Source organism: Hirundo rustica, chromosome 8, assembly GCF_015227805.2.
Source record: "Hirundo rustica isolate bHirRus1 chromosome 8, bHirRus1.pri.v3, whole genome shotgun sequence".
Classification (NCBI taxonomy): Eukaryota; Metazoa; Chordata; class Aves; order Passeriformes; family Hirundinidae; genus Hirundo; species Hirundo rustica.
The window spans coordinates 4,575,379-4,595,812 of NC_053457.1; the positions used below are offsets into that span (position 1 = coordinate 4,575,379).

The 20,434-nt window shown below is 43.9% G+C and overlaps 1 protein-coding gene across 3 annotated transcripts in view; it reads right to left on the bottom strand.

Moving 5' to 3' along the window:
* The window catches only part of PCDH15 (protocadherin related 15), a 638,687-nt gene that overhangs the window by 185,011 nt on the left and 433,242 nt on the right, over positions 1-20,434 (bottom strand). For all 3 annotated transcript variants that reach the window (XM_058421490.1, XM_040070932.2, XM_058421489.1), the window contains 5 exons: positions 18,811-18,971; positions 15,370-15,525; positions 7,215-7,334; positions 5,682-5,792; positions 2,835-3,005 (listed from right to left, as the gene is read on the bottom strand). In XM_058421490.1, coding sequence (XP_058277473.1) covers positions 2,835-3,005; positions 5,682-5,792; positions 7,215-7,334; positions 15,370-15,525; positions 18,811-18,971 — 719 coding nt within the window. The remainder of the gene's footprint in view (positions 1-2,834; positions 3,006-5,681; positions 5,793-7,214; positions 7,335-15,369; positions 15,526-18,810; positions 18,972-20,434) is intronic.

Genomic DNA, 20,434 nt, shown 5'->3' on the forward strand with positions numbered 1-20,434 from the left:
AAAAGCAAATTAAAATTAATTTAAAAATGGTGTTAAACTAAAAATAGTCCTTTAGCCTAGGGAGCAGGGTAATGGTAGCTATGGCATAGCTTAGTAAAGAATAAATAAAATACATAAAAACATAAAGGATAAATGTAATATAAATGTTTCCTGGATGAATCCAAGTATCATCCATATCTTCTAAAGGAGTTATCGCTTAAAAGCCAAGTAAATATTTGAGGTTCAAGGTATAACTTCTCCCACTTAGGTTTATCAGAAGTGCTGCAAAGAGATAAACAGCAAAGAGTTTGTGATTCATCAACAGAACCCAGGTCTCATTTCATAGATCAGGGGCAGTTTGACACAAGAAAAGCTAAAAAACAAACAAAAGCAGCTGCTTCTGAGCTCAGGAAGTTTAAATAAATGAGTTTTACAGCTCAGTACCTAAATCCCAGGTCAGATTCTTCCTGGCCCAGCCCCTCTCCTGGCAGACACTGCTTTGTCTTCCAGTGGGGAATATGCTTGGCCAAGAGCAGGAGCAGAGCCAGGGCTGGAATCTGCTGACTGAAAGGCAGCACCACAAAAACGGTATGGTTTGTGTTATACCTTCAGATAGCCAGATTGAAAAAAAAAATCCAACAAAACATAAAAACACCAGTTATTTATAATTCCTGCCTCATCTGCTCCCACACTGGGAATTATAACAGACCTATGCAGGCGAAATGGGGTCACAGTCCCTCGTCCTCCATAGCCTGGGTGCTCACCCTGAGGAGGCCACACACTCAGCTAGACAGGGAGCTGCCCCTTCCCTGAAAATGCCGCCAAGCCCAAAGCAAATTAAAGTAGAATTTAAAGTTAAAGCAGTTCTTTGCTAGGGAGCTGGAGTTGTTTATCCTGGAGAAAAGGAGACTCAGGGATGACCTCCTCACTCTCTACAACTCCCTGAAAGGTGGCTGTGCTCAGGTGGGGTTGGTCTCCTCCCCCGGGCAGCAACTGACAGAACAAGAGGACAGAGTCTCAAGCTGCGCCAAGGGAAATATTAGGGAAAAGTTTTTACTGAAAGGGCGATAAAGCACTGGAGTGGTCGTCTAGGGAGGTGGTGGAGTCACCGTTGCTGGATGTGTTTGAAAAAAACTGGATGTGGCACTCATTGCCATGGTCTAGTTGAGGTGTTAGGGTTGGACTTTATGATCTCGGCAGTCTCTTCCAACCTAGTGATTCTGTGATTCACCAAGTCCCAAACACAACACAGCTACAAAAAGGGTTTTTAAGTACACCAATGTGTTGAAGTGTGTGTGGGGAAGATGTGGAAAACAATATCCTAAGGTTAAATACAGATCATCTCTCCCTTCCCTTGACCCATCCCAAGGATAATTGCAGCAGGAGTCCTAAGGCCACACCAAGCAAGACACCAAAATATGTGGGATGGGAAAAGAGTGTGAGGCATAGGACAGCAAGGGAGATAAGGCAGGGAAGAGCAGGAATCTTCACACTTCCAACCTCAACCTGCCCTTGGAAGAAGGCAGCAGGACACAGAGTATGTGCTGTGACAAGCAACCAAAGTCAAAAACCTTAATGTCAAAGCTTAACATAATTTTAATGTCACCTTAATGTCAGAGTTAATCAGGTGGGACAATATCTGGTGATTCAATTGATTCTGGCTTTTTATATTCTTAAATATATGAATCAAAGGTCACATATCCATATTATTTCAGCAACCCAAATTTCTGTTCCACCCACCAATGCTCCAGCAGGCCTCTTGTTAGAAGTCAGAAACGAGCCAAGACACAAACTTCCTGTTTATCACAGCATGAAAACACTCCTGGTTTATTCCTCTTTACAACTCAGCCATCCTGACTCCAACCATTCACTGACTCTGGCTGCAGCAAGCTCCTACTGTAGGTTTCCCTTGCAGCCTCTGACTGCTGGTTATTTCCTGCTGAACTCTGCCTGCAGGTATCAGTGTGCAGACTGTGACTGCAGGCTTTTACCTGGATAGACTGTGGCTACAGGTTCCAACAACAGGATCTAACTGCAAACCCAGACTGACCTCACAGCAGAGATTCTCTCCCCAAGAACATTCTTCTGCATGATCCTCTCTCACCACCTAACTCACTCCCTTTTAGCACCCTCACCCTTATTGGATATAGCTGTTACTCATCAGGGGCGAAGCTGTATTGGTTAATTAACACAGCTGTTACTCATCAGGGGTGAGGTCACCTGTATTCCTTTCTCCTACATACCAGAGGTGCAGATTTCCAAGCAGGAGCTCTGCTGTAAGGAAGCTGCAGCAAGAAATGATCAAGTTCTCAGCTCATTTTTGGATTCATGTGTGGGAGTGCGAAATGAGCCTTACACTCACCTTTATCCTAATCCCACGGATTTAGCACAAGGACCTACATGGGATAAACCCCCATTGCTCTTCAGTGTCTCTTGATAAAAACCTGATAATAGCAAAAATCCTTTCAGGGGTCAGTGACTAATGCTTCCTCTTCTCAAAAATCTTTCTCCTGTGGTTTGTAACAACCCTCAATAGAATAACATCAAGTCCCCTCCAAAAAGCGCTTCTTGGGGGTATTTTGAGAGTGAAACAGGGACAGACCAGGAAAAGCAATTCCAAAATTCACTGAATTTCTGCAAGACTCAGCCCTTGCAGCCAGTAGGCAGTTTGGCACTGGATCCAAGCTGAAATCTCACCTTCATTCCCACATACATCTTACCTTGGTTTCCTCTTGCTTGGCACACAAAACACAGCATCAAGCACAGGGGACCTTTTAGCTACAGCTCCCAGCTGTGCCCACAGGAAAAGATGATGGGCAAACAAATAAAACCCAGAAAAATCCCAGGGAACTTACAGGGTCTGTCAGCTCTGGCAGGCTGGCTTGGTAGGTGAGAGGTCTGCAGTCCCGGGTGTTGTTCACCAGCACACAGGGAAGGAACATTGGTCCCAAATCGTCCCCATCGAGCACGTCCACGGTCAGGGTGGTTGTGCTTGTCCTCCGCTCGTTCAGGTTTTGGGCTCTGTCCTGTGGAGCAAACCAGGTCCATCTGGTGAGACTTCCTGAGTTCAGAGTCTCCTGAAAAAGATCTCCTAAAAATCTCCTAAGAAGAACCACCCATAAGGTTTTAGGCAAGGCTAAGGATAAAACATATAAGCGTCAGAATTATCCATGTTCTAAGAGTAATTACAGGAACTTCAGGCTCAGAGCTGCAGTCTGAAAGGCTCACAAGTAAAATGAAGAGGAAAAGTGAAGAAATAACTGCAAGACATCTATTGCTCAGAAATAATACAGTTTGGGAAAACTATAGGACTAAAACGATAATAATGTAGCATGTTTGAAGAAGAGGAAAAGGCCCTGTGTCTTATTTATAATCAGAAATTGTTATGGTTACACCCAAAGTACACATTAGCGACAGTTCAAGTCTTCTTTCTTCATTTAGTGAAGAAACATCATGACTAGCTAGTATTTTGCTTAAAATACTCAAAAATATTCCCAATTTCACAGAGGAACTGCAGCATGACCTTTCCTTCACAGAGCTAAAATCATGGGGGGGGGTATACGTGTCATGAATTACATCTTACCCTCCAATCCCAATGTAATGCTGAAAGAAAAAAAGCTTTTTTTTTTTTTAAATTTATGTTGTTTAATAATATCATCTATGTAAGATGAAGAGGCCATTGCTCTAAATTTGGTTTGATACAATCTTTTTTTCCTATTTTGCACTCCACTCAGTTCTTGCACCAGCATCACATTTAGAGTAAATGTGGGAATTTCTGCATTCAGCTTTCTTTATGGTCAATGATGAAAAACAATTCCAGCTACAAGGAGCAGTTTTCATCATCAACTAAGCCATTTCTCCATTCCTCCAGTAAGTGCCTCTGAGTAATTCTGGATCAAAGCAGATAGAGAGTAATTAATTTCCAGCAGTATCTTCAGGATGCAAGGACAACAAAGCACTGATAGTGTAATCAGAGGAATGTGATTGCATAGTACACACCAGAGAATTCAATGCAGCCTGTGGGGTTACAGAATCCCAGAATGGTTTGGGTTAGGAGGAACTTTAAAGCCCATCCAGTGCCACTTCTGCCATGGGCAGGGACACCTTCCACTGTTCCAGGCTGCTCCAAGCCCCAGAGTCCAGCCTGGCCTTGGGCACTGCCAGGGATGGGCTGTGCCTGATGGCTTTTCCCAGCAATAGGAGCTGGATGGGCAGCAGGAAGAGCACTGGCAGCAGGGCAGGGAGCGATGGTGCCCCTGTGGGCAGCCCCGGAGGCACCTCTGGAGCGCTGTGTCCAGCTCGGGCTCCTCAGCGCAGCGGGGCCAGGGAGCTCCTGGAGCGGGGCCAGCGGAGGCTGCGCAGCCGAGGAAGGGCCCGGAGCATGCGGGTGCCCGGGAAAGGCTGAGGGAGCTGGGGCTGTTCAGCCTGGAGAGGAGCCCCAGGCGAGAGGGGCCCTCAGCCATGTCCCTTGGACACTTCCAGGGATCCAGGAGCAGCCACAGTTGCTCTGGGCACCCTGTGCCAGGGCCTCCCACTCTTACAGTGAATAATTCCTTCCCAATATCCCATCTAACGCTGCTTTCTGCAAGCGGGAAGCCATTCCCAGTTGTCCTGGCACCCCATTCCTCCAAAAAGTCTCTCTCCATCATCTTTCTTGACAGTTCTTTCAAGTATTGGAAGGCCACAGTTGGGTCACCCCAGAGCTTCTCCCCTCCAGGCTGAACAATGCCAGCTCTCCCAGCCTTTCCTCCCAGCAGAGCTGCTCCATCCCTCTGATCACCCTGGTGCCTCCCCTGGACTCTCTCCAGCAGCTCCAGGTCCCTCCTGTGCTGGTTCCCAGGGCTGGGGCAGCTCTGCAGCTGGGCTCTCACCTCAGCACAGGGCACAGGGGCAAGGAGGACTGAGCCACTCCTGGAGCCTGGCTTCTGCTGGCAGAATGCTGAACTTGCCACAAAATATGTAAAAGAGATTGCAAAATGTATCTGCACTTCTGTATCAGAGAGATGACAGGAATGTGAAGGTGTGGATTCAGGACCTCCTGTTGCTTCAGAGCAAATATCATTTCCCATGAAGGAAAATGTATCACAACAGCAGTGAAAAACAGAAGAAAAGTTTTCATTTCAGTTGTTATCAGAAGGAAAAAAGGGAAAAAAGCTTTCATAGCCCTCAAGGGCACCAAACCCCCACTCTGATGACAGATATCTGAGATACAGTTAATACATCACTTTTCTTCTCAGTGCGAGTTATCCACTGCCAGCCACTCCGGAAAAAACTCTCTGTACACTTGTGGCAAGATTTGAAGGAAAAATCACCTCCTTATAACAAAATGCATTTCCAACCTGAAGAATACAGTGAAATTCTGTCCATTAAACTCATCTGAGTGAAAATTAACCTCGCCAGATTTGTTGAAAAATGGACATTTCGTGCCACGAGGCTGCACTTTTCTGCATGGGCTGCACTACACATTTGCAAGTTGCTCCTTGTGCCAAAAAGGTTGGCTTGTCACACACCGAGCAAGCTTTTTTAAGCAATAATAATATGCCTGAGCTTTCAACAGCCTGGATAAATCTTAAATTAGATCTTCAGCAGAAGAGAATTTATCAGAGCTGGTGTTTCAGCAAGGCTCTGCCTTTCCTTGGGAAGGAAACTAAAGCCACACCTAAATCAGGGGCATAAATGGCCTTCAAGAGATTTATACTTACATTTGCTTGAACAATGACAAAATAACGAGTCTTTTCTTCATAATTTAGTCTTTCCCTCAGAACTACTGCTCCGGACAAAGTGAGAGGAATATCAAAGGTCCTGTTGGAAGTCTGCAAATGAGAAAACAACACAATAAAATTGAACATGCCTCAAAGTTAAGATGTGTTGTAGGTGGGTCACAATGGGATCCCTTAGCTGGTATTCCGAGGCTGCATCTGCTCTTCGGATCAGAGATTATAAAGCTCTCTATGTCTTCTCCCCACCCAGTTTTCCCCTGAAGAACCCCCCAATAATGAATCTGTACAGAATTCTCCTGGATTCTTTACCTATCCCTCACTACTTCCAAACACAGAAGTCAGACTAGTCTGCTTCCTTCCCCTTTGCCATCCTGAATTTGCAGTGGTGCGTTCAGAACAAATGCTGAGGTGGTAGAGACGAGAAATCCACATCATTGTACTTATTTGCTCTTTATTCTGCCTTTCATGAGGGCAATGAAGTGCTAAACAAGCTGAAAACATCAACATTTAGGTGCCAATTCATGCATATGTTCCTATCCAAGGAAATTTACATTTCAGGGTAAATGCAGATGTTAAATCAGGTGAAATTCCATTTGTTCCATGTATTTGCTTCCACAGACTCAGGTGACAAAGCTGGGGCAACAACTGGCAGGAGGGCACAAATTTCTGACCTGAGATCCAACTGCAATTTCATTATCAAATTAATCTAATTAAAAAAACCCATCTTTCCATGCTTCCGTCTCCCAGTGTCAAAGATAGTTAATATTTAAGTATTTTGAACAGGCAACAGCAGTACAAGATTTCCAAACTCAGCAGAGGCACACAGCAGTGTTGTTTCTTTACATCACATAACAAGGCCTTTTTCCTCTAAGAGCTTAAAAAAACTGCAAAAATTGCAGTTTGTTTTTCAGCAATTAAATAAGAATGAGTGTTAAACTTGCCATCCTGCAGGTATCTGTGGTGGGCAGGAAAACAGGATTGGGAAGTGGGTCCCAGACTGATAAATAACTGGCGATAGTCTGAGTGTGGCACTCATCTTTTGGGATAAAGCATTCAGCATTCCCATCTAGAGGGGAGAAATCAATTTGGAGATTTATACTGAGGCAAAACAGAAATCCTGGAATCCCAGAACGGTTTGGGTTGGAAGAGATCTTAAAGCCCATCCAGTCCCACCGCCTGCCATGGGCAGGGACACCTTCCACTATCCCAGGCTGCTCCAAGCCCTGTCCAACCTGGCCTTGGACATTTCCAGGGATGGGACAGACACAGCTTCTCCGGGCATTATTGAAAGTGAAATAATCCAGCTGTGGACAGCTAAGAAATGAGAGGGAAGGTAAATTCATCTGTGGTTACAGGGTTCATGGGCAGACAGGATACGCAACATGAAGGAAAACATTTCTTTATGTCCAACAGAAGCCTCTTGTTCATTTGCTACTTCATGTTATATAAATAAACAGAAATAGAAATAATACTAATATAAATAAACATGGAGGGGAAAAGCCTGAATGGCCGTACCTTGTCATTGGGATTGTACTGGATGACATATTCTATCTGGCCATTGGGACCATCATCAATGTCAATAGCACCATTGTTTCCAGAAAATCCTGTGAAGATGGTTGTTCCGACTGGAGTTAACTGCAAGACCAGCAAGAGATCCCTTGATTAAAATATTAAAATCTTAAGGTTTTAAAGTTCATTTTAACCTTATTTTTCCTCCTAGCTCTGGCCTATAATTCAAGACAGAACTTCCTCTTTTTTCAGAAAAAAAGACAAAAATGAGAAAAAACACTCTTTAAACCTAAAAGAACCCATGAAATAAATATAGATTAAACCAAATGAAAGCTCCTTTTTTCAGACTCGGGAAGGAAAACAACGACGAGCTGCAAATGTAAACAGAACTTATTTGACAGCATCTTCATAGCAACGTGAACAGAGCCAGATTAATATTGTTACATGCAAACACAAACACCCATAGAGCTTCATGGCTTTGAGCAAACACAGGAGTGATGCTGTTGCTCCAATATTGTGTTGGCAGCTATTGAATACCCATTAAATGATGTTTTGAAAATGAATCAATTTATAATTATCCTTATGCAGATAAATAGCATGAAATCAAGGCCCATTGAGAGCAAAGACAGAAGATTTCTTGGGAGTCATCGTTTCTGAATTTAAATATTGGGAAAACTTTGCAAGTAATCAACCTGAAAGTGAAGAACAAATGAACACTTGTGGATTCAGCACAGCCTTTGCTCCCTGGTGCTCTCATTGCCCCCAGATTTGTGGCCCTTGAGTTCCCAGAGTCCCACTGGCCCCTCTTCTTTCCTCCAGAACTTACATGAAGCTGCTGCACATATTTAAACCTAGAGGGCCTAGAAAGGTTTGAAATGCTGGAAAAAGAGCAGGGGCCAAAGGACAGAGTCATTCCAGCATTTGGTGAAGATGTGGATGTTACTTCACGTTCCTATTTTGTAGTGCTCACAAGCAAGCAAAGACTTAACTCCCCATTTCCTCCCGCACTCATAGTTCCTGTTTTATTTATAAAGTTGCTAATTAAGGGTGTAATGGTTGGCAGAGTTCTCTGGGAAACATTTTCAGGGTTGAGAATACTGAATCTTTGAAATAAAAGCCACCAATTCGAATCCTTTTTATGGTAAAACAAATGGGACTTAATTTATAATTCCACCATTATATACACTTACACCACAACTCTTTACGTTCATGTTTTGCTGCTAACTTGGGTTATTTACTCCTGGAACAGGCAGCAGAAGTGTCACACGTGGGTGTTGTAGGAAGTTGAGTGTGCCCTCAGGGGTTGGGATGTGTGGGAGAGAAGGGGACAGAAGACCAAAGTAACCTGAATACCAGCTGGGAAAAGTTCCAGGGTGGTTTGCAAGGGGTTTTCCCACCCGCTGGGGATGGGCTGCTCCTTGACATCCGCTCAGGCACCCCCTTGCTGCCTCCTCAGCAGCTCAGGAGGGGAAAAATCCAAGGCTCTTGAGGGAAGAGAGGGAGACCAGGCACCCACTGCCTGGGTGGTCTCTGTCTCACACTATCAGGCAGGACAGAGGCTGTGGGGAACATTGATTTAACATCCTGCCAGCAAAAAATACACTGGGATGGGGACAGAGGGACAAAAACCAGCACTGTCTCCTATCCCAACCCAGGCTTAGCGCCACTCCTTAACTCCCAACTCCTCCTCACCATTTCCCCTCACTCCTCTCTGCCACATGGCATCTTCCCATCTCTTAATCCCCTTTCCCCCTCTGTTAACTCAGTTTTCCTGAGGTGCCAGCTGAAGGCAGGGATGTGCCCAGTGCTGCAGCCTGTGGATCCTGCAGCCCAGGGCAGCTCCCACCTCTCCTCTCAGGCCCTGCCTGAGCACTGACACCCTGTAACTCAAAACAAGAGAGTTTAACCAGTTAATCCCTGTTTAAACAATGGTCTCATTAGTGGAAAGAGCCAGGCAATGTGCTGGCTGGTCATGGGGTGGCATGTGATGGAAATCTCCCAGGTTTCTGCTGTCCAAACAGGACAAAGTCCTGGTGCTCCCAGATGGATCTGAGAGGAGCAGCTCTGAAGACATCAGACATGTAGAATGCCGTACTGGTTTGCCTGGAATGCCGTTTGGGTTGGAAGAGACACTAAGGATCATCTAATCCCCACCCCTGCCATGGGCAGGGACACCTTCCACTGTCCCAGGCTGCTCCAAGCCCTGTCCAACCTGGCCTTGGACACTGCCAGGGATCCAGGGGCAGCCACAGCTGCTCTGGGCACCCTGTGCTAGGGCCTGCCCACCCTCCCAGGGAACAATTCCTTCCCAAGATCCCATCTATCCCTGACCCCGGCAGTGGGAAGCCATTCCCTGTGTCCTGTCCCTCCATCCCTTGTCCCAGGTCCCTCTCCAGCTCTCCTGGAGCCCCTTTAGGCCCTGGCAGGGGCTCGGAGCTCTCCCTGGAGCCCTCTCTGCTCCAGGTGAGCACCCCCAGCTCTCCCAGCCTGGCTCCAGAGCAGAGGGGCTCCAGCCTCTCCATGGCCTCATCTGGACTCATTCCAACAGATCCACATCTTTGTGCTGAGGATCCCAGCACTAAACACTCTTCTGCAGATGGTGACCCATATTAAAAAATAAAAATAAAATAAAATAAAATAATTAACACTATTAAATATTGTAAAAATGCTGTCATATCCAAGCAGCCCAGGAGATGACAGACACCCTGGAGCTGCTGGCACAGCTCCCACCAGCCCATTCTGACAGTGTGCAGATAAATAGTGGCCAACATAAAAAGGCTCCAGCACTGTAAAGCACATTATTAAGTGATAACACAGGAGACAGTTGCAAAAATGACACATCAGTAAACACCAGAACTCCAATTCCATGCTCTAACAGTAAAAGTCAAAAGCTAAAATCTTGCGTTTGATGTATTACACCCAGAATAACTGACTGCAGATGTGCAGACCTTCAGGACACGCACGTTTCCATTTTATCTAAATTTTCTTTCATGCAACACAAATGATACTAGAAAAGAACACTGGGGAAAAAAAAATCCTCTGCACTCCTTCACGACAGAGCTCCAGCAGCGTTTGGACAATGCTCTCAGGGATGCGCAGGGTGGGATTGTTGGGGTGTCTGTGCAGGGCCAGGAGCTGCACTGGATGATCCTGGTTGGTCCCTCCCAGCTCAGGATATTCCATGATTCTGTGATTTCCAGCCTGCCCAAGAGCTCACATTAGAGATTCCTGGAGCCTTTAGAAAAATTCAGATGAGCTCTTAACTCGATACTTCAAATCCACTTCCAGTCATGTGGGAGAGGCCCTCAGCACCCCAAGCCTCACATTTTACACAGAGATCTCAGCATTGTGCTGATTTTTACTGGGATATTTACCATTAGCCAGCCTCAATACATTTTTCCACAATCTGTGAGCGATTTCTGAGAGACTTCTGTCACTTCCTTGTTAGAACAACAAGGAGAAACTCAGTTCCCCTAATAAAATGCAACTTTAGACTGGAGAAAAGGAGGCTCAGGGGGAACCTTGTGGCTCTGCACAACTCCCTGACAGGAGGGGACAGCCAGGGGGGGTCGGGCTCTGCTGCCAGGGAACAGGGACAGGACAAGGGGAAACGGCCTCAGGCTGGGCCAGGGGAGGCTCAGGTTGGACATTGGGAAAAATTCCTTCACTGAAAGAGTGGAATTTTGTTTTCCCATAGGAACCTTTGGCATGCCCAGGGAAATGGCCTGAAACTGTGCATCAAAGGGTTTAACCGTGCTGAGCATTTTATCTTATGCAAAACAAAATGTTAGGAATTGCAAAGAAACAATTCCAGGAGTGTTGGTGACAGCCTGAGGATAATCATCTCTGTGGGAACTCAATCCAGTGGAGAAGAATCATGACATGAAACAAGGAAGATTCCAAAAAGAACGCAATTAAACAAATAGAGAGGAGATGCACACAATAAATCTTCTTCTTCCGCAGTCTACAGCTGTAACGCTTAAAAACTTCCTTCAGCGTGATTAATGGCTATTAGAAGTCGAGATGCAGACAGGAACGTTCAGCTCTTCCATAAAACATTTGGAAAATAAATTTCCTTATTATTGCCTATTTACAAAGTTAAAAATGAATAATTTTCCAGGGTGGCCCCAAAGAGCAGAGCAAAGCCAGATTTACAGTTAATCTTCCTGAGCTAACGCTCTTTTGATGATGTCTACCTGCAGAGATTAATTATTTCGATACCACAAGGAAAAAGACAGGAATAATTATGCCACAAGAAATGAAAATTCAGCACAAGTTCTAATTCTCAACAGCCCAAACCCAAAGTTTTGAGATGACTGAAGTTCAAGAAAGGCTCTTATTTTGCAAAGGATTCTCGCTTCTGCTATTTAAATTAAAAGAGGAAAAAAAAGCCCCAAACTAAATAAAAGAAACAACCCCAAAATTCTGGCTTACAAGCAGCTCTAAAGTTACATGCTTTTAATAAATACTGACTTCAACAGTGTTCTCAGGGACTCCACCTCCACTTCCAAACAGAATCTCCTATTAAATGCTCCTGACTTGCCCTGTAGGACTCAGGAAAGTGAAAAATTAAGAGCAAAGAAAATCAGTTTTATAAAACCCGGGCAATGCAGAATTGGATCTGTATTTAGCTCAGTTAAAAATGATCCAGATAAGTTGTGTTTCACACAAAACACAGACACCACCACTGGGCCTCAGCAGTACAAAATTTTGCTTCCTAATCCCTGTATTAGGCTCCATAAATTTAAACCCCTTGTGGCAATGCCATAGATTTGCCTGTGGAATATTAACTGAGCTGCATAATTCTTCTGAATTCTAACTCAGCTGCAGAACTTTGGTTTAATATGGTAATAACTCAAATCTTCAAGCCACCAATAAGGTCAAATTTAGCCCCAGGCTAATGTCACTGTCAGGAGTTTTTCCTAACTGAATAACAATGGGATATTTTCATATAAATAAAAATATGTCATGCAAAAAAACAAGGGAATTACTCTGCGGAGGATTTGTCATTATCATAAAAATTGTGACATCAAACTTCACTTGTTTTTACTTCCATGCGGAGATCCCTAATGCTTTGGAAAGCAGTTGGAGCTGGCTGAGATACTTGGACTTGTAAAAGCATCAGGAAGGGAAAAGGAAAACTGGCTCCAAAATGGTGGGGAAACAGAAAAATCTGTCTTCAGCTAAGACTTAAAAAAGAAAAAGAAGAAGAAAAAAAAATCAATGTTATTTGTAACTTTATGTGGATTCCCAGCACTGCCATTCCCAGTTCATCCTCCCCATCCAACAAACATTCCAGCCTCCATCAACATTGACAAGGACAAGCCAAGCTCCATGTGACAAGTCCATACTTTTAACAGAAGAATTAAAATCCTGGAAAAAAGTATTCCTCAACAAGCAGGTAATGAAGATTTTGATTCTTAGCTGCAAAAGCCACGTTCTCAAAGCACTCACAAGAATTTCTCTGCACATTTTAATTTGGGATCACCTTTATCCAAGGGTCTTTTATAGGTACAAGTGTGGGAAAGATGGAAGGAAAAACACTTAAATCCCTAAGGATTGTTGGACAATCGGCAGAATATTCCACAGACACTCTTTATGTCTTGAGATGCGTCAGGGTTCTGAGGGTACAGGTGAAGATGTTTGAAGCAGTGGAGTGAGGAATTATGGCACAAGACAAAACATGCTGGAAAAAAAGGCTCCAAAGCACCTGGAGTAAGGAAGGAAAGGAGGGACCACCATATCCACGTCCACGAGCAACTAGGAAAGCCAGAACTGGTCTGGAGCTGCTCCGCACAGGATTTTACAGGTAACTCACTGAGGGAAACACCGCTGCATTTTTCCCAATCCTTGTGCTTTTCTTTGAGCATTTGCCAGGACACTGGCAAAGTAAACACCCTGGATTAGGGGAGCCTTTAGTCTTACTCAGGACAGAGTGATTCCAATCAAGTATAAAATTCGCTACTCCTTTTGGTATAAAACTAAACAGACACTACTCTACCCCATCCATCTCATTCTAAGCCTTCTTGGAAAAGTCCAGGCTTAATTTTAAAGCATGTCCTTTCTGTGCAAATGGAAACCACGTGTGAAGCCAGGATTTATGGTGCTATTTACAACTACCCTCAGCTTCTTTGACAAACTCATCTTAATATGTTGGGGACAGTTCAAATATAAAGACAACTTGACGTAAAAACCATTCCACTTCTCCAAAATATAATAAAATCTACTCTTTCTCTGAGTTATGTTCCTTATGTAAGACAAATTCTGTACTTTTTGGTTTGCAAGCAACCTGAAAACAATCAAAGATTAAGCACAAACCTTTCCTCCCAGTGCATTCCTGTTGCTAAATTCACCAGAGGCAGTGCCAATTAGGAGCAGAATAAATGAGCATTAAAACATTTAATCACTCATTAAAACCTTTGAGAGAGTCGGAGATGCTTTGTGAATTATTTTTTTGTTAATTAATTAATGAGAGCATGAACTCACTGGGCGCTGCTCAAGGGCACAGTGGTGCCATGTCAGGTGTTATCCATGGACCAGAGATAAAATGAAAAGAAGAAATTAATTAAATCAGGGTGCAGCTGGTGGAAAGAACAACAGTGCATTTTGCCCAGCAATAATTCCAATAAATGCTTGGTGTCCTCAGAACATTGCTCAATTTCTAAACACAAATAATTGGGATGGTGCATTTTGCACTCTGCCTTTTGGACTTCTCCGTAACTATGGAAAATCCTTGTTTTTTTAGCACAGCCATACTCCTTGTCTTTGGTTTCACTGCAAAAATGACGCAGGTTTTGGAAGTGATCTGCAGCACAAACCACACAGGCACTTCAGACTCGTGTTGATGTTTTCCTTTACTCAGGACCAGAAACGTTCCTGCACTGGGTCTGTAGAAACAGAGAATTTCCACGGCCATGTGAAGGCCAATGTGAACACCACGGACAAGACTATGGAGGACTTTCAGGGTGATCCCAGATTATGGTGGCAAGTCACACGGGCAGCTGGAGTGCCAAAAATGTGTCTGAAGGGAAACACTTTTTAATTTAAAACCAGGAAGCTTGAAAAACCTTGTTTATCCTTATCTCAACTGCAGGTCCAACATAATGTGTGGATTTGGGGGGCTTTTCCTCCACACTTTTGGGTTAATTAGGCGTCAACTCATCAATGTCCCATCCTCTTGCCTGTCCTGCATGTGTGTGGTCATGGAGACCAGAGACAACACAAGGACACATTGAAAACCTGAATCTCCCAAACACAACAAAATAGAAGTTGTCTTCAAATCAAGTCTATTAAAATCAAAGCAGCCATGCTCTTTCACAGACCCTCACCCCACAAACCAAACCCCCACCAGGCTGCATATTTGATATAATTTTTTAAAAAATATTTTTAATATAATTTATTTTCTTTGAGTCTGCACCTGCAAGAAATTGACCCATCTTTCCATTTTACACATGATTTCAGCCCACATAATTTCCATAACTTCATGTAAGTCCCTGTTTCTACTCATTACTAAAGCCCTGAGATGCTAACTCTGAAAACACAGACTTTTTGTACTGCTTATCTGCAGATTATTCAGTCCCTAACAGAATGAAAAACTTCACTGAAAAGTGAAATGAAGCTGTACCAGCTCAAGAAGATTTTTTTTCCCTTCAAATGACTCAGTGTTCCAATTCACAGCTCTCTATTTCAAAAAAATATAACATAATAAATAATAGAAAATAATTCATTTCACAGACGTCATCTAACACAGAGCAATAGCAATAAACCACATTTGCACTTTGCCAAGCTTCAATACTGTTAATAAACCATTTTAAACTGTTTTCTACTGTCTTTTCTTCATACATACATTTGTTTCCCTTCCAGGTTTGTTATTAATAGTGCTTTAATTTAACAGAAAACCACACTTCGTTCATGAAGACACTGCTTTAAATTTGGGTTTCTTCTGCAATATTCCTGGTGAAAAATGCGCTGATCTTTGTATTCCTTAAGGAAAAGTGGGATTAGATGCTAAAAACTGAAGCCTACCAAAGCGATGAGCATTTCTGGAGTGGCACAAACATAATGGGTTTGAAAACAAACATATTTTTTTGGTTTTCAGAGGAGAGGCTGGAATTTAGCAGTGACCCCACGCAGAGAAGGAGGAGAATCAGGCGGCTCTGACCTCGTTGACGGCCACGTAGTAGTGCTGCTGCTGGAACTGCGGGGAGTTGTCGTTGCGGTCCCGCACCACGATCCGAACCTCGTGGTTGATGACGGTGCCGACCTTCTTGTTCACACACTGCACCTGCACCACGATGGACTGGATGGACACTGGCGGCTGCAAGGGGAAAGAGGTTGTGACAAAGGGACCCAGAAGATGTCACCTGTCTGAGCTTTGGTTTATTGTTACTGGAATTCACTGGATCCCAGAAGGGCTTGAGGGGGGAAGGAACCTTCAAGATCATCTCATTCCACCTCCTGCCATGGGCAGGGACACCTTCCACTGTCCCAGGCTGCTCCAAGCCCCAAAGTCCAACCTGGCCTTGGACACTGCCAGGGATCCCGGGGCAGCCACAGCTGCTCTGGGCACCCTGTGCCAGGGCCTACCCACCCTCCCAGGGAACAATTCCTGCCCAATATCCCACCCATCCCTGCCCTCTGGCAGTGGGAAGCCATTCCCTATGTCCTGTCCCTCCACCCCTTGTCCCCAGTCCCCTTCCAGCTCTTCTGGAGCCCCTTTAGGCCCTGGCAGGGGCTCTGAGCTCTCCCTGGAGCCTTCTCTTCTCCAGGTGAGCATCCCCAGCTCTCCCAGCCTGGCTGCAGAGCAGAGGGGCTCCAGCCCTGGAGCATCTCTGTGGTCTCCTCTGGACACACCCCAAAGTCTTTCTTGTTCCTTTCTTGCCTTGAATTGAAAGGTCAAGTCTGAAATAAATCACATTTGCTACCGCTTAACACTTGCAAATAATTCAGAAACAACTTTTGACGTGGACAATCCCGTTTTTCTCACTGCAGTGAACATAGCAACGCTCTAAAACTCCCAAATGGATGAATGGGCAAAGAAATTTAGGTTGGAATGGCTTTTACTACTCATTTGAATAAGATCCAAGAATTCCTAGGCTGCCTTTAATAAGCTGCAGTCACTACTAAGTATATCTGGATTTATTCGCCAACCCTAAGAATAACATAACTATTTGAAATGACAGATATTTGATAAGTATTTGATATTCTGAATTTAGAAAAACATATAAATAAACAATGGCACAGTAGCACAAATTGCTTATGAAACCAGGGATGAACCATCCTGGCACATTTCAGCAGCTCCCTGCACCTTCAGTTCTGATTTATCACTGGTGATTCTTCCTAAGTACCTAAAGTTTTGGAAGAAAAGTGTGAAATTTTCATCTGATTTTATTTGGAAAACACATTGCCATTCTTAGTAACAATCAATGGAATCTAGGAAGATTTGCTGTCAAGGAAGGCAAGAAATAAAAAAACCACAGGATCAGGCTGACTGAATCAGCAGGGAGAGAAAAAAGGGAAGAGTATCCAAATACATGGAATGCTATCATTTGTGAATCAGAGACTCCAATTTTTTGCTAAATAATAATAATAAAAATACATAATACATAATTAATAGTAAATATTAATAAAACTCCCAGTTTCATTGGAATGGCAAAGTTTCATGTGGATTTAAGTGGAAAGATGAGAAAAACAGGTTGGGGTTTTTGTTAATCAAAAAAGAACCTCCCATAATGAACGGTTCTGTGGTGTTGGGGTAGCACAGCCCTCGTTCTGAAGGCTGGAAATATCCTTCAGGAGAATCCGTTAGGTTGGAAAATACTTCCAAGACCACGGGATCCAGCTGTTAACCCAGCACTAACCTATGTCCCCAAAAGAGCCGTATTAATAAAGCCCATGACACACATTTCATATTTTTACTCAGTCCCTGGAGGTTTTGAGGGTTGCTCTCCTTTTCTTCAGGTTTTGAGCGACAGCAATTCCCTGAGGCCATGCAAGAGAGGCACAGGAGGCATCACACCCAAAATCTAACCTACCTTAAAACCCAGATTTTCCTCTCATATCCCATTGAACTTAAATAGCCAGTGATGAATGATTGGACACAGTATTGGAGGTAAGAAATGTTCCAGTTCATTGTAAAAAGTGAGGAATCAATACCTTAAATACCAATGTAAACACATTATTACCTGTATTTAATTAAGAAATGTACACACTTCACTGGTTTCCTGGGGACTTGAGTCTACTTCTGGCAAAGAACATCCCTGTAAAGTGTCGGGGAGCTCACAATAATGGGAATTGGTTTAGACTGTGATTAATACTGAAAATCAAATAATCTGATGAGGCTCTTTGGGTGATGGATCGACTTCGATTCACATTAAGGTGACAAAAAAGTGTCAATAAATGGCCTTGAAAAGAAGAATCAGCACTGATCCAACAGAGATTTTGGTTCCTAACTCCCAATGGATGGGTGTGGGGTGATAAGAATGGATCCCACATTTCTTAAAAGTGGTTCTCCAGCCTCACCTTCCATTCCAGGCTCTCATTTTTTGCTCTGACTTAAAATTAAACCTGAGAGGCCAAAGCTGCTCCAGCAGCTGCTTGTTGGCACTTGAGGAAGTGCCAACTCTTTCTCAGAAGTCTTCTACCACCATGACCACACTCTGCCATGCTTTGTGCTTTGCATAGAAAAACAGTTTGTGAATTAAAACAAAATTAAGAGCAGCTGAATTCAATTAGTGCCTTTCACCAGCAAATGGAAATGAGGAGAAATTTGCATGCTGTTTTTGGTACTTATGAATTTATCTCAAAACACATGGAGAAGACAAATTAATCAATCAAGCTAATACAAAACAAACTCCCCTGCACTCCAAGGAGAACTCATGAGTTTTACAGCATTTTTGCTATATTGATTAAAGCACCTGGAAGTCAATTTTACTTTCAGGTTCTGTTGCAATGTTGCAACACTGTAAGGAAATGTCTCTATTTTCAGAGTGTTTTCTCCTCAATGAAATGAGCCTAGATGAGAACGCTCCTATTTATTTTGTGCTTTTTATCTCTCTTTTCACAAAAATCAAACATAACCTGACAATATTTCCTTAACACCATCAGGAACGAGCACAGCAGATATGTTTTAGGCTGCCTTAAAAAAAGAATCCAAACCAGCACGTCCTCAATGGAACATGTCAAGCTTTGTGAGTGAATTGTGGCAGTCAGGACTCCTCCACCTCTCACAGCTCGTAATTCAGTGTACACAGGGAATTTAGGCTGTTAATAAATGCCACAGGACACAGGGTGAGCAGCACTTCTTCCAGTCAGCAAACCATAATCAAAATTTAATTCAACAAATGAGTCAAGTTTGGTTGGATATAAAACCCTAACATCAGGTTCTTTTGGTCTTTGCTGTTTTGTTTGTCCACAATAATATTTCCACATACAGTCAAATTCCTGTGTGCTCCCAATAAATCCTAAAAAAGGGGTCAGATTAACACTGTTGACGTCCCTCTGGGGACAAGACATATGTAGGGATGATATTCTAGCAGGACCTGTGTGTGTGGGGGTAATTAGAAACGAATGTCTTTGTGGAGAAAACCAACCGCAAACTCACATCTCTGTCCAGCACCCGGCCGGTGCTGTTCAGGTACAAGGTCTGCTTGATGGGGTCCAGGATCACCCAGTAATCCACGTTGTCCTTCAGGGAGAGCTCGATGGTGGGGTCAGGCCCTCCTGCTGTCCCCTTGATCAGCATGTTGTCAACCAGGATAGTGCCTGCAATGATATGAAACAGCCCAGGGAGGAATTTATAGGGAATCCACATCTTTATGTATTTTTGCAAGCAGTGCAACACTGAAAATGCTGTTTTCTGCCTCGGCTTTGTGGTGTTTCATGTTTTGAGTGATGTTTAAGGAGTCTGAACCTTATTATCTGTAATGAAAAACTGCCTCTGACACTGCAGCTGTATCAGACAATGCCAGAAAAAGCACTTGCAATGCACAGTGATTTAAATTGACAATGAGACCTGTCACATCCAGCTATCTACTTAACAAGATGAGCTTTTTCTTCATTGTGCAATCATCTCCCAATCTCACCTCGAACAAATGAAAGCACGGAAATAACAACCAAATTCAGAATAAATTTTCTGCAGCGAGAGCGACACATCAAGGTGACGACAGGGAGAAAAAAGCACAGCTACATGAAGATCTCCAGGAAAAAAAGAGGGTTTGTACCTGGATTTGCTCTGCAACAGAAACTGAAGTGCAGCACAAGGATGTGAAGACTATAGCCACATAACAAAGGTGGTACTAAGAAGAGCAGCCAGCTCTCAACATTGGTCTTTTCTGGGAATCACAGGATCCCAGAATGGTTTAGGTTGGAAGGGATCCTGAAGATCCAGAATTCCACCCTGTGCCATGGGCAGGGACTCCTTCCATTTGATCCCAGGCTGCTTCAAGCCCTGTCCAACCTGGCCTTGGACACTTACAGGGATCCAGGAGTTGCCACAGCTTCTCTGGACACCCTGTGACAAGGTGCCACCACCCTCCCAGGGAACAATTCCTTCCATATATGCAACCTAAATTTTCTTTCTGTCAGTCTGAACCGATTTTCCATTGTTCTGGCACTCCAGAACAATGCAGGGTCCTTCTCCAGTTTCCCTGTATCCCTTCAGGCCCTGGAAGGAGCTGTGAGGTCCCCACACAACCTTCTCTTGTCCAGGCTGAGCAGCCCCAGCTCTCCCACTCCAGCTCCAGAGGAGAGGTGCTCCAGCCCCCTCAGCATCTTCATGGCCTGCCCTGGACCTGCTCCAAGAGTTCCATGTCCCTCCTATGCAGAACAGTGCACAGAATTCCAGGTGGGGTCTCACGAGAGGCCATCTTGTCCCATCCTGCTAAGCCTCCTTTCAGCAGTCAGCTCACTACCCCCACAGTGTACTCAATTTCCTGTGGAAAACACTCCCAACTCACTTCCCAAATGTCAAGCATTACAAACCACCCTGAGCGTTGCCCTCCGGTGCCTCGGATTTGCATGCACAGCATTTATAACCACTCCTCTGAAATTTCATTTTTTCTGCAAAACTAACACTCCCCAGTTTGTTTCACACCAAGAACGTTAAAAAGAATTATCTTTGTGGAAGTTCACCAGCAGTTACGAAGAAAATCTGTGAATGTCAGTAGGTGCAGAACATTTAAATTAGGCTAAAATATTTATCATGTAACCTCCTGTTATTAAGGGTC